Source organism: Nicotiana tomentosiformis, chromosome 5, assembly GCF_000390325.3.
Source record: "Nicotiana tomentosiformis chromosome 5, ASM39032v3, whole genome shotgun sequence".
NCBI classification, from domain to species: domain Eukaryota; kingdom Viridiplantae; phylum Streptophyta; class Magnoliopsida; order Solanales; family Solanaceae; genus Nicotiana; species Nicotiana tomentosiformis.
Genome location: NC_090816.1, coordinates 102,443,856 through 102,455,988, shown reverse-complemented (window position 1 = coordinate 102,455,988; position 12,133 = coordinate 102,443,856). Strand labels below are relative to the sequence as shown.

At 39.4% G+C, this 12,133-nt stretch overlaps 1 protein-coding gene and 1 non-coding gene across 2 annotated transcripts; one reads left to right on the top strand and one right to left on the bottom strand.

Annotated features, from left to right (window-relative positions):
* Nucleotides 1-4,922: 4,922 nt before the first annotated feature.
* On the bottom strand, nucleotides 4,923-5,029 carry LOC117273821 (small nucleolar RNA R71). The gene has a single exon (XR_004503851.1). It is a non-coding gene; the product is annotated as a small nucleolar RNA R71 (small nucleolar RNA).
* A 1,236-nt stretch (nucleotides 5,030-6,265) lies between these two features.
* Nucleotides 6,266-8,206, top strand: LOC138892907 (uncharacterized). Its single transcript, XM_070176662.1, has 2 exons — nucleotides 6,266-7,083; nucleotides 8,146-8,206. The coding sequence occupies exons 1-2, from the start codon at nucleotides 6,266-6,268 to the stop codon at nucleotides 8,204-8,206; spliced, it is 879 nt and encodes a 292-aa protein (XP_070032763.1).
* Nucleotides 8,207-12,133: the final 3,927 nt, after the last annotated feature.

The window sequence follows — 12,133 nt, the reverse complement described above, 5'->3', positions numbered from 1 at the left end:
AAATCTGAAACTAGTTGAATGAGAATTAAGGGGATGAAAGAAATCTTCTACTGCTAATAATTTGAGTTTAGTGTTCAGATTCTACAGTATATATAGCACTAAACGATCCTTTTATTGCTGGATAAAATTTGAGTTGATTAATGTTCAGATTCTACTATTTAGCACCAGAAATAAGCTTACATCAAAATGTTGGAATGTGATTATGCTATTCGTTTTGGAGTCTTTTTCATGGAAACTTTACAAATTTAACTTGTTTTATTCTCAACCACAAGGGATTTTTAAAAAAAATTATATATATACTTAAACCACTCATTAATTGGTTAAACAAAAGCATCCAGTGTGATTTCATTATTATTTATTCACCGTTCAAAATAGTTTGACAATTACGTATTTACATATTTACTAACTCAAAAGCAAAAGAAACCTTATTATATTTGAAACATCAGAGAAACAGTAAGAACCAAATCATTTTATAAGAAAGCTAGCTCATTAATTGATCATTCTAACTCTTTTTCACTTAAGTATTACTATAATTATGGTCTAAACACGTATAACATGTGGGAAAAAGTTTAAATTAGAATTTGCTAATCGAATTGACAGGGATTAAACACAATGATCAATAATGATGTTTTTCCCTTAAGGTCAAAATCATGTCGTGTGATAAGAAGTGCTTTTGGACAAGTCGGTTTTATTTTGCTTTTTGTTTTTTTTGTTTCTAACAATGTATATAAAACGTGAATAATGAGGTTTGTGAATTCATGAAAGCTGACATAGGTTACTTTTTTTCTTCCTTTATTTTATAAATTCTTCAATTATTTTTTTGGAAGTACATATATCTTTCAGCTCCACCTCAACTTTTAGGTGATTAGCTTTCCGTCATTTATTTGCAGGTTTGGGAATTTAAACAGTAATCGTAGGAGGAGAGATCAAGGGTTACAACAATTTGCAATAACTGAAATTTTATTGAATTTCTATCCTTTAAGTTATTATATACATAGAAGGTGTAAAATAAATTATATATTAGCGTAGTTTAACTTATTATAACATGTTACTTATCATTTATTCTACTACTAATCAATGGTACACTTCTTCTCTTCTTCCCTAACATCTAAAAGAAAATAAAAAGTCTCTTCGATTTGGCGAAGAACTTATGTGAAATATTCCTAAGAATATTCATTCGAGAAAAAAAAAATTCTCTGTAACTCAAATATGATCATAGACGGTGAACTTTTCATTACAATCCGTATTTATATACATGTGATTATGATGAGTTTAGAATAGAATGTTCGCAGTGTGAAATTAAGATGTTTGTTTTAAGTCCTTTTCGTGGGAACTTCATAAACCACTTGAATTATTCTCAAATCACATCCCTGGATTTATTTTTTAAATGAAAAAAATGAATTGATTAATTAAACAAAAGAATCGATTAAATTAATAATATTTTAGTCAATACTTAAACTAGCTAGTTTGACAATTAGATATTCACATATTGACCGTATGTTATTATTATTTGTTTAATATTTTGTTTAGTCATGTTGCTTAAAAGCAACAGAAACCTTATTATATTCGAAATCCACAAACTACTTCTTGATTACTGAAATGGGTAATGATAGAACCTGATCATTTTAAAAGAATTGCAAGCTCATTAGTCATTGCAACTCCTTTTCACTTAATATTAATATTAATCCTATGGTCCAATCAAGTATAACATGCTAGAACAAGTATAAATTAAAATCGATATAATCCAATCGACAAGTCTATATAGTTTAAACAACATGATCAATAATGCTGTTTTTGTTTTACAAGATCAAATCATGTCGATTGTCTACAACTTCATCAAGCTTTTTGACAAATTAGTTTTGTTTTGGTTATTATTTTTTATTTTTAAGAGTGTAGCGTGAATCATGAGGTTGTCTTAGAAGTATAATGGATCTTTCAGCGACAGTTCTAACAATTTGATGGCGTTTTAAAAATTCCAAATCCAAATAGAAAATAAGTGATGTAATCATATGATCTCCCTGCAATTAAAACACCGTCCAACTCTAGTTTAATATTTATCTTTAAACTTTCACAATTAGATTTTTGCACTAGTTATGTGTTTATTATTAATGCTAAAAATAAAAATGTAAGCAAGCGGGTTGACGAGGACAAGTCAAGGAGAAATATTTGACAAATTTATGGGTAGCAAGCTTCCAAAGAAGGATGCATATGACACCTTAGACAAATTCTAGATTGAAAATCAAAAGGAGAGGAAAGTGAAATGCCATAAAAGAAAGGGGAACTTTCAGAAATGACTATTGTTTGGAGGCTTATTGTTGGGTGTAGCTATAATTTAGCTAATTATATTTCATAGCTACTAATTGCTTGTCATGTGATGTATGTCTCTGTATTCAATTCAGTTGTATACACTGTATTCAATTCGGATGTATTCGTTCTTATATAGTTTACATTCTATTTAATTTCACTGTATTGAATTCAGTTGAATTCAAACAACAAAAAATCAAGAAGTAAGGTGTATAGAGCTCTATTCAATTCGGCTATATTCATTATTAACTATTTTACATTGTATTCAATTCGACAAAAGACTAGAAAAATAATGATATTCGTCTGTATTCAATTCACTGTATTTATTCGTAGCTGCTTTTACATTGTATTCAATTCGCTGTATTTATTTGTAGCTGCTTTACATTGTATTCAATTCACTATATTTAATTCGGCTATTTACAAAAAACAAAAATTCAAAAAATAGAGGGATATGCCATAGAAAATGATGTGTGGCTATAATTCATGGTTTCGCACATTATTCGCCTTGCATTTTATACGCTTTAATGATAAATTACACTTTACTTGCTCGTAATGAAGTCCATTTTATGTGTAGGTGAATTGGAGATGAAAGTAGAGCAAAAGGAATACTTAAAAGTCGAAAGCATGCTCGGGAGCAGTTGAAAAGGAGAAGCTGGCAAAGCCAGGCCTACACCAGGTGTTATACCTGGCTAAGCCAGGCCTAGAGCAGGCCTTATACCTGGCGACGCCAAGCTTGTAGCTGGCGAGAGACCTGGCGAGGCGGGGCAGAAGGTGAGCTTGACCAGGCAGTATACCTGGCGACGCCAGGCTTGGGGCGAGGTCCACCAGGCGTTAGGCCCCACGAGGCCAGGTCTGGGCGTGTACAGTCCAAGTTTTGAAGACTTATTTCGTCTCCGGGTTTGACTAGGACTTTGCTTACACGTTTAGGTCTTTTCCTACACATATAAATAGACCTAAAATGCCACTTTTGGAGGACTTTTGCAACCGGAGGCAAGAATAGCTTGTGGAATCACCCTTTGGGAGTTAGAATCATCGATTTCTACATCCTTTCATCTTTACTTTGTAATTCAATTATGCAAAATATTTGGGATATTGTTACTATGAGTATAAGTAGCTAAACTCCTAATCTAGGGTTTTGATGGAACCTATTGAAGGATGATTTTCTTGTTACGTTAATATAAATTTGCCGTAGTATTTTCTCTATTTGTTCAACTATATTATTCATGTAGTTGATTGAAGGGCCCTCAATTAGCTGTGCCTATTTAGTATGTATTACTCGGGAGAGAGTGCATATTTAGGTAGTTGTTGAATGACATCAGTCTTAACGTATATGAGGGATCAATACAAAGGGTTTAAAGGTGGGATTAGGGATAACGAAATCTTGGTGCGATCTGAGTGAGCAGTACTTAATGTCATCTAGCGTAATTCGGGAGAATATGTCTAGTAAATTGTGGTAATTACTCAGGAAAGAGTTACGACAGTCATAGTGCTCATGATCGATAGAGAAGACTTAGGCGAATTTATAGAAAATATAGCAGAAAAGATTTCAACAATTGGGGAAATCACAACCTTAGATTATTCCAATTCTTGTTTACAAACCATTCGTAGTTAGTTATTTATTATTGCATTTTTATTACGTAATATTTAGTTAATAAACATCCAAAGTGTTATTTAAATATTTTTGAAGATTGATTGCATGAATTTGTGTGAGTCTAGCAGCTGTAGTTGATAGGTTAATTCTCTGTGGGATTCGACTCCGGACTTATAAGCCAGGATATATTTGCGACGACCGCTTGTCCTTTTATAAGGCATAGTTAGGCGTGATCAAATTTTGGCGCCGTTGCCGTGGAGTTAACGGTGTTATTAATTGCAGCTAAAAGAAGTGCTAGAATTCTTAGTGTAGTCAATTTTCTTCATTCTAAATCAAATACATTGAAATTCTAACGTTTGTAGTTTTGGGTGTTACAGGTTCATGCCTAGGAACTCCTTAAGAACTGGTGAACTGCTAGTTTTGGGTGTTACATGTTCATGCCTAGGAACTCCTCAAAAACTGGTGAACTGCTCGAAGCGTTATCAGATCCTGAGAAAGTTTTCAAGGCACTAAATCGTGCAAAACAAGAAAAGCAAACAACAACAAAACTTAACAGAACAAATCAAACCAGACATGGATGACGGAATAGAAAATCCAATCAACAACAAAAACAATGCGAATGAACCAAACAATCAGGGTGTGGTGCCTCTTGTACCAGAAGCAGAATTATATGATTGGGTACAACACACTGCCGACAATCTGGCAACCGCAATTGCAGTCTCTCAAATACAAGCGAAATCATTTCAAATCACAAACAACATGCTACATTTGTTGCAGAACAAGGGACTGTTTTTAGGGTCTTACATTGAAGATCCTCAGCAACATCTAAAATAATTTCCTGTCGATATGTGTCACAGAAAGGCAACCTAATGTGACACCGGAAGCAATAAAGTTATTATTGTTTCCATTCTCGGTGATGGGAGAGGCTCAGACGTGGCTTAATTCACTCCCCATAAACTCCATCACTACTTGGGAGGAATTAGTCAAGCAATTCGTAAACAAGTTCTACCCACCCAATAAGACTGCCAAACAAATTGATGAAATATTGAGCTTCAGACAGAGACCAACAAAAACACTACAAGAAACATGGGAGAGGTTAAAGGGTATGCTTGTTAAGTGTCCACATCATGGAATTCCAGAGCAAATGTTGGGGCAGAGGTTCTACATGGGATTGGTAAACAGCTTAAAGTCCAATGTTGATGCTTCAGCAGGTGGAGCATTTTTGAGCAAAACATTCAGAGAATGCAAGATCCTACTTGATAAGATGGCCCAAAACTCAGGATAGATAACAAGAGACTTTACAATCACTCATGTAGTTCATTTAGTAGCTTTGGACCCAAACAACTCCATAGCTGAAAATATGGCTACTCTAATGACGCAAATGAGTATTCTTACCCAAAAAATTGATGAATCAGGCCAGAAGCAGCAGGTACACATAGTAGACATAGCTAATAGGGGCTTATGTACACCATGCATTAACCAACCATATGTTTGCTCGTGGAGTGCGGAAGGTGACAACCAGCACTATCAGGAAGATATGAACTATGTAGCCAACTATGGGGGACAAAGGCAAGGTGGTCAGAATTGGGGCAACAGAATCAACAATATAGACTAACATAGCAGCAGTACAATAACAACAACAATCCTGGAGCTATGCGACCACAGAGTCAAGTGGTGCCTTACCAAAGGCAATAAGGTTACAACCAGCAAAATCAGCAGCCGGCTTATCAACAACCTCAACAACAACAGATTGTGAGACAAGATGATGGGTTCACAGAACTTAAGGGAATGCTGGACAACAACAATTGAATGTTTCAACAACTGATTGGGTCCTCTGAAAAAATGCAAGAGAGAGTAGACTCACATGAATCAGCGATAAAGGGTATTGAGGTTCAATTAGGACAGATTTCTATGGCTCTAAACAATCGTCCCCAAAGGACGTTACCTGCATACACACAAATCAATCCAAAAGATCAGAGCCTGAAACAACTTATGGTAGTGAGTCTACGAAATGGTAGAGACCTAGATCTGGAGCAAGAGATTGCTCGCGAAAGCCGACCTACTGAAACACTTGTGCCAGTACCCATTGAGATCGATGATTCAATAGGGTTAACTGAGGTGACGGTACAACAGGCACAAGAGAGCACAAGTAAAGAAAAAGAGGTTGCAAAGGAGACTGAGGTAGCACAAGAAACGACAGTAAAAGTAGTGCATAAGCAAGATAAAACTTAAATCACAGGAAAGAAGCAACCTCCAGCACCATTCCTGTAGAGATTAGCAAAATATCATAAGGATGAGCAATATAAGAAATTTATGGAGATGTTGAAACAAATACAGGTGAACATTCCACTGATTGATGCGTTGTGAGAGATGCATGGGTATGCCAAAATGATGAAAGATTTAATGTCTCAGAAATTCGACTTCCAAAACCTATCCACTGTTACATTGACACAGACCTGTAGTGCTATTGTGACAAGACCCATAGCTGAGAAGTTATCTGATCCAGGGAGTTTCACAATCCCATGCACAATAAGCAACTATGCATTTGCCAAGGCACTTTGTGATTTGGGGGCAAGCATAAACTTGATGCCCTTGGCTATCTACAAAAGGTTAGGCATTGGAAGAGCTAGACCCACGTCCATGTTACTACAGCTGGCCGACCAAAAAATGAAGAGGCCCTCTGGTATCCTTGATGATGTATTAGTACAGGTTGGGAAGTTTGTGTTCCCAACAAATTTTGTCATTCTAGACTGTCGGATTGACGAGGAGATTCCCATAATTTTGGGAAGACAATTCTTAGCCACTGGGAGAGCTTTAATTGACTGTGAGACTGGAGAGCTCAAAATGAGACTAAATGATGAAGAAATAACATTCAACGTGCAAAAATCTATGCGGCGACCAAGTGAATTTGCTAACTACTCTCTAATAGAAGCCGTGGATGTAATTTTGGAGGAGGAAGTTGAAACCTTGAACGCTAAAGACCCTCTATCAGCTTGTCTCATGAACTTAGATGAAGTAAATAGAGAGGATTTGGCGGAATGGGTGCTGGCTCTTGAAGGCCAAGGGTTTTGGAAAAGAGAGCTCGAATTTGAGCCTTTGCACTTAGAAGAAAAAAAAATTCCTCCAGCCAAGCCATCGATAGAAGAGCCACCAAAGTTAGAGCTGAAGCCGCTACCACCTCACCTCAGGTATGCTTTCTTGTGACCTAACTCAACTTTACCTGTTATTATCTCATCTGGTTTGTTAGATGTGCAGAAAGAATAGCTTTTGCAGGTATTGAGTGAGTACAAAACTGCAATTGGTTGGACCATCGCAGACATTAAGGGTATCAGCCCGGCCTTCTGTATGCATAAGATTCTACTGGAAGATGGACACAAACCTTCCAAAGAACATCAAAGAAGGCTGAACCCCAACATGAAGGACGTTGTGAAAATGGAGGTGATAAAGTGGTTAGATGCGGGAATCATTTTCCCATCTCTGACAACAACTGGATCAGCCCAGTCCAATGTGTGCCTAAGAAAGGTGGGATGACTGTAGTGCAAAACGAGAATAATGAGTTGATATCAACAAGAATAGTCACGGGATGGCGAATTTGTATGGACTACAAAAGATTGAACAAGGCCACCCAAAAAGACCATTTTCCCTTGCCGTTCATTGATCAAATGCTAGATAGATTGGCGGGGAAGTCCCACTTTTGCTTTCTAGATGGATACTCGGGGTATAATCAAATCTCCATTGCCCCGGAAGATAGAGAGAAAACATCATTCACTTGTCCTTATGGCGTCTACGCCTTTCAGAGGATGCCGTTCAGCCTATGTAATGCACCCGCCACATTTCAAAGGTGCATGATAGCCATCTTCACTAATATGGTTGAGGACATCATGAAGGTCTTTATGGATGATTTCTTGGTGGTGGGAGACTCATTCGATGATTGCCTAAGGAATTTGAAAAAGAGTGCTGAAAAGATGTGTCGAGACGAATCTGGTACTCAATTGGGAAAAATGCTATTTCATGGTACATGAAGGTATAGTCTTGGGGCACCTAGTGTCGAGTAAGGGCATTGAGGTAGATCGTACCAAGGTTGATGTGATCGAAAAGCTTCCACCACCCACGTCCGTCAAAGCAATAAGAAGTTTCCTGGGCCACGCCGGCTTCTATAGAAGATTTATAAAAGATTTTTTCAAAATTGCTAACCCCTTGTGTAAATTACTTGAAAAGGATCACCCTTTTGTGTTTTCTGATGATTGCAGGGTAGCTTTTGAGGAATTGAAAGAAGAGGCTGGTGGCAACACCCATCATAGTTGCACTTGACTGGGAGCAACCGTTTGAGCTGATGTGTGAAGCAAGCGACTATGCTGTGGGAGCAGTGCTTGGACAGCGCAAATACAAAGTCATGCATCCAATATACTACGCTAGTAGAACTTTGAGTGGTGCCCAACTAAATTACACGGTGACCGAGAAGGAGATGCTAGCATTGGTGTTTGACAACTTCAGGTCATACCTGATAGGCTCTAAGGTAATTATTTATACTGACCATGTTGCTCTCAGGTACTTAATTGATAAGAAGGATTCAAAGTCGTTCCTGATTCGATGGGTGCTACTACTGCAAGAATTTGACTTGGAAATCCGTGATCAAAAGGGAACCGAGAACCAAGTAGTTGATCACTTGTCCAGGCTGGAAGGAGCCAATAAGAAGGTTGACGTGGAAGAGATTGTGGAGACCTTCCCGGATGAACAACTACTAGCCACGAGTCTTGAGGTAGCGCCATGGTATGCAAACATTGCAAACTACCTGGCAAGCAGTATTGTCCCCTATGACCTTTCTTCTGTTCAAAAGAAAAAGTTCTTTCGCGACTGTCGCATGTATTATTGGGATGAGCCTTATCTGTTCAGGATTTGTGTTTATAACATGATCCAGAGGTGTATCCCCGAGATAGAACAATCTTCTATTTTGCAGGCGTGTCATGCGTCACCATATGGTGGCCATTTTGGGGGAGTAAGGACAACAACGAAAGTCTTGGAGTCAGGCTTCTACTGGCCGACATTGTTCAAAGATGCATACTTATGGGTGAAAGGTTGTAATGCATGTCAACGAACCGGGAATATTTCCCGCCGACATGAAATGGCTATGAACCCAATTCAGGAGGTAGAAGTGTTTGATGTATGGGGAATCGATTTCATGGGGCCTTTCGTTAGCTCATATGGCAACAAGTACATACTTGTAGTTGTGGAATACGTGTCCAAATGGGTGGAGGCTGCAGCACTCCCTACAAATGATGCAAAGGGGGTAATTGGTTTTTGAGAAAGAATATATTCACCCGATTTGGCACTCTAAGGGCAATAACCAGTGACGGAGGCACTCACTTCTGTAATCGAGCCTTTGTAAAGTTGTTAGAAATGTATGATGTACTCCACAAGGTCGCCAACCCATATCATCCACAAACGAGTGGGCAAGTAAAAGTTTCGAACAGAGAGATAAAGAGCGTTTTAACAAAGACTATGAATGCTACAAGAACGGATTGGGCGAGAAAGTTAGATGATGCACTCTGGGCCTATCGTACCGCTTTCAAAACTTCGATTGGCATGTCGCCATATAAATTGGTGTTTGGGAAGGCGTGTCACTTACCGGTGGAGTTGGAGCATAGAGCTTTGTGGGCATTGAGGCAGTTGAATCTCGATATAGAAGCTGCGGGTACAAGTAGAGTCACAGAGTTGCACGAGCTTGATGAGTTTCATTACCACGCTTTTGAGAGAACAAGATTATACAAAGAGAGAATGAAAATGATGCATGATAAAAATATTCTTGAGCGGAGTTTTAAACCCGGAGATATGGTATTGCTATACAATTCAAGATTGAGGTTATTTCCGGGTAAATTAAAGTCAAGATGGTCAGGACCATTTAGTGTGGTAGAGATTCACCCGACCGGAGCTGTAGAGATTGCTGCAGTAAATGACTCTCGCACGTTTAGAGTCAATGGGCACAGGTTAAAACATTATTTGGGCATGGAAGATGCGAAAGTAGTGTCGGTGACTCATTTGCTCGAGCCACCAAGGTTAAGCGAGCCTTAAGTGCAATTATATGCAGCAAGCCTCCAAGCTGGCGAGGCGAGGTATTACGCGAGGTTATGCACTAGGCGACGCCGGGTAAGTTTTTTTTCTGGCCTCTTTTAATTTTTCTCCCCTTATTTTATTCTAACCTCCTCACTTACGCGCCCAAAACACTGAACAAAATACAAAAACCCTAACCTAACATAGACCAAACACACAGCAAAAGAAAAAAGTCTCAAACGCCCTTCACCCTTCACCAGTTTTGCTCTCACCACTGCATAACACTGCACAAATCTTCCCTTGTCTCACCAGCAATTTTCAGGCAACTCCTTCCCCTCAAAAGCTTCTAAGGTATGATTTTTCTCTCTTTCCCTTGCAATTTTGAGTTGGGTAAAGGTATGCAATTAGACACAAAAATTTGGTGGTTGTTCTTCATTGTAGTATTATATTCGTGTGTCCCAACCCCATGAACCCCATAGGAATGGTGCTGCGATTGTATGAACATGTGGTAGTACAGAACCCCCAAGTCGATTTGGGAGGGTGAGTAATCCCTCACACCTATAAGCACTCCTATGGCACTAGTTGCATGCTAAGTGTTTGCTATAATGCCTCAATGGCATTCTTTGTCCCCATTGGAGCCCGAGTCTCCGGGATTAATAAACTAGTGTTATGTAGTCATGCATCACATTAAAATCTTAAGTGTGGGGTGGCTCAGGGTAGCCCATATGTTGTTGTTTGACTCTAATGTTAAGAAAATACGAGGTAAAGTCTGAGTAACCTCGGAAAGTTGGGCAAGACTATGTGTGTAATGTGTAATACAGTTTTAATTGATTAATGATTAATTGTGTAGGAATGAAGATGCCTCCGAGAAAAGACACAGGCAAAGGAAAGGCTACTTCCACTGCTCTGGCTAAAACAAAGGCTACCTCCGCACCTCCCCAAAGAAGAGAAAAGGGGGAGAAGCTACCTCCAGTCTGAGTGAAGCACACACTATGGAAGCTGTAGCAGCCATGCGTCCATAAGCCCAAGGCCAACGGGAGTTTGGAATCAATAGCATACCCCCGCATGCTAAGGATTGGTATAGGCGCTGTAGGCCTAAACATGTATACCCGGAAGTAGCTATCCATGAACGCAACTTTAAAGCAAAGTATCAGGCAATTTGGAGGGGCATCCAGGATTTGGGGTTGAGCTATGTATTCAAGAACACAAGGGATATTAATCTCAATCTAGTCTGGGAATTATATGTAGGGTTTAATCCACAGGATACTGAACAGCCGGTTTCGATTCGTGGACGATTGATAGATTTTTCAGCCACGGCCATATGTAACTTTTTAGGTGCTCCGGATGGTCCTGTGGAGCCATTGGACCACTTCATTTGCCGGCCTACATATAGAGAGCTGAGACACACGCTTTGTGGTGTCGATTCTACGGCAGCATGGGTCCGGGATAAGAAAACAAATCGGCACAAGAGGTTCCCCAAGAAGAAGATGAGGGCAGAAGCTCAAGTGTGGCTTAAATTGATAAATGCACGGCTCCTACCGTGCAATCATGACACTCTCATTAGCCGTGAGAGGACATGTGCGCTCTACTTCCTCATGACGAGTCAAAAGGTGAATGTGGGTCATCTGATCCGCTACCAGATATCTTTAGTCAGAACGAGTAAGAAGGTCGATCGAATGCCATTTGCCAATTTTTTAACTCAGTTCTTAAGACACGAGGAGGTTGCGGAGGAGCCAGAGTTTGACCACACCATTGATCAGCTCCTATGACAAACGGACATCATTAGTCTACGGCTGAAAGATGAGACTGCTATGACATCTTTGACAGGTGCTGAGCGCAATGCTCATGATGATAGTTTTATGGCCCATCTCTATGGGATGATGGATTTGCAGCTGAGGATAGGGGGTCGACCGGCTACATCTGAGGAGAGGACCTTATTGGAGCAGCGGTACCCTCTCAATGCTCATGCCCAACAGCTGGTTGGGATAGGTGATGGCTACAGATTCCCCGATGATGAGGATATTAACACACCTGAGTAATCTGAGGCCGAGCCGGAGTAGTCTGATGATGAGGACAATGATGATGATGAGGAAGAAGCATAGGATGAAAAGTGGAGAGCCTCAGAGGATGAGGACGCAGTTTGATCAGGGAGTTTCCTTGCACCCTACTCATTTTTCTTGTTTTGTCAAT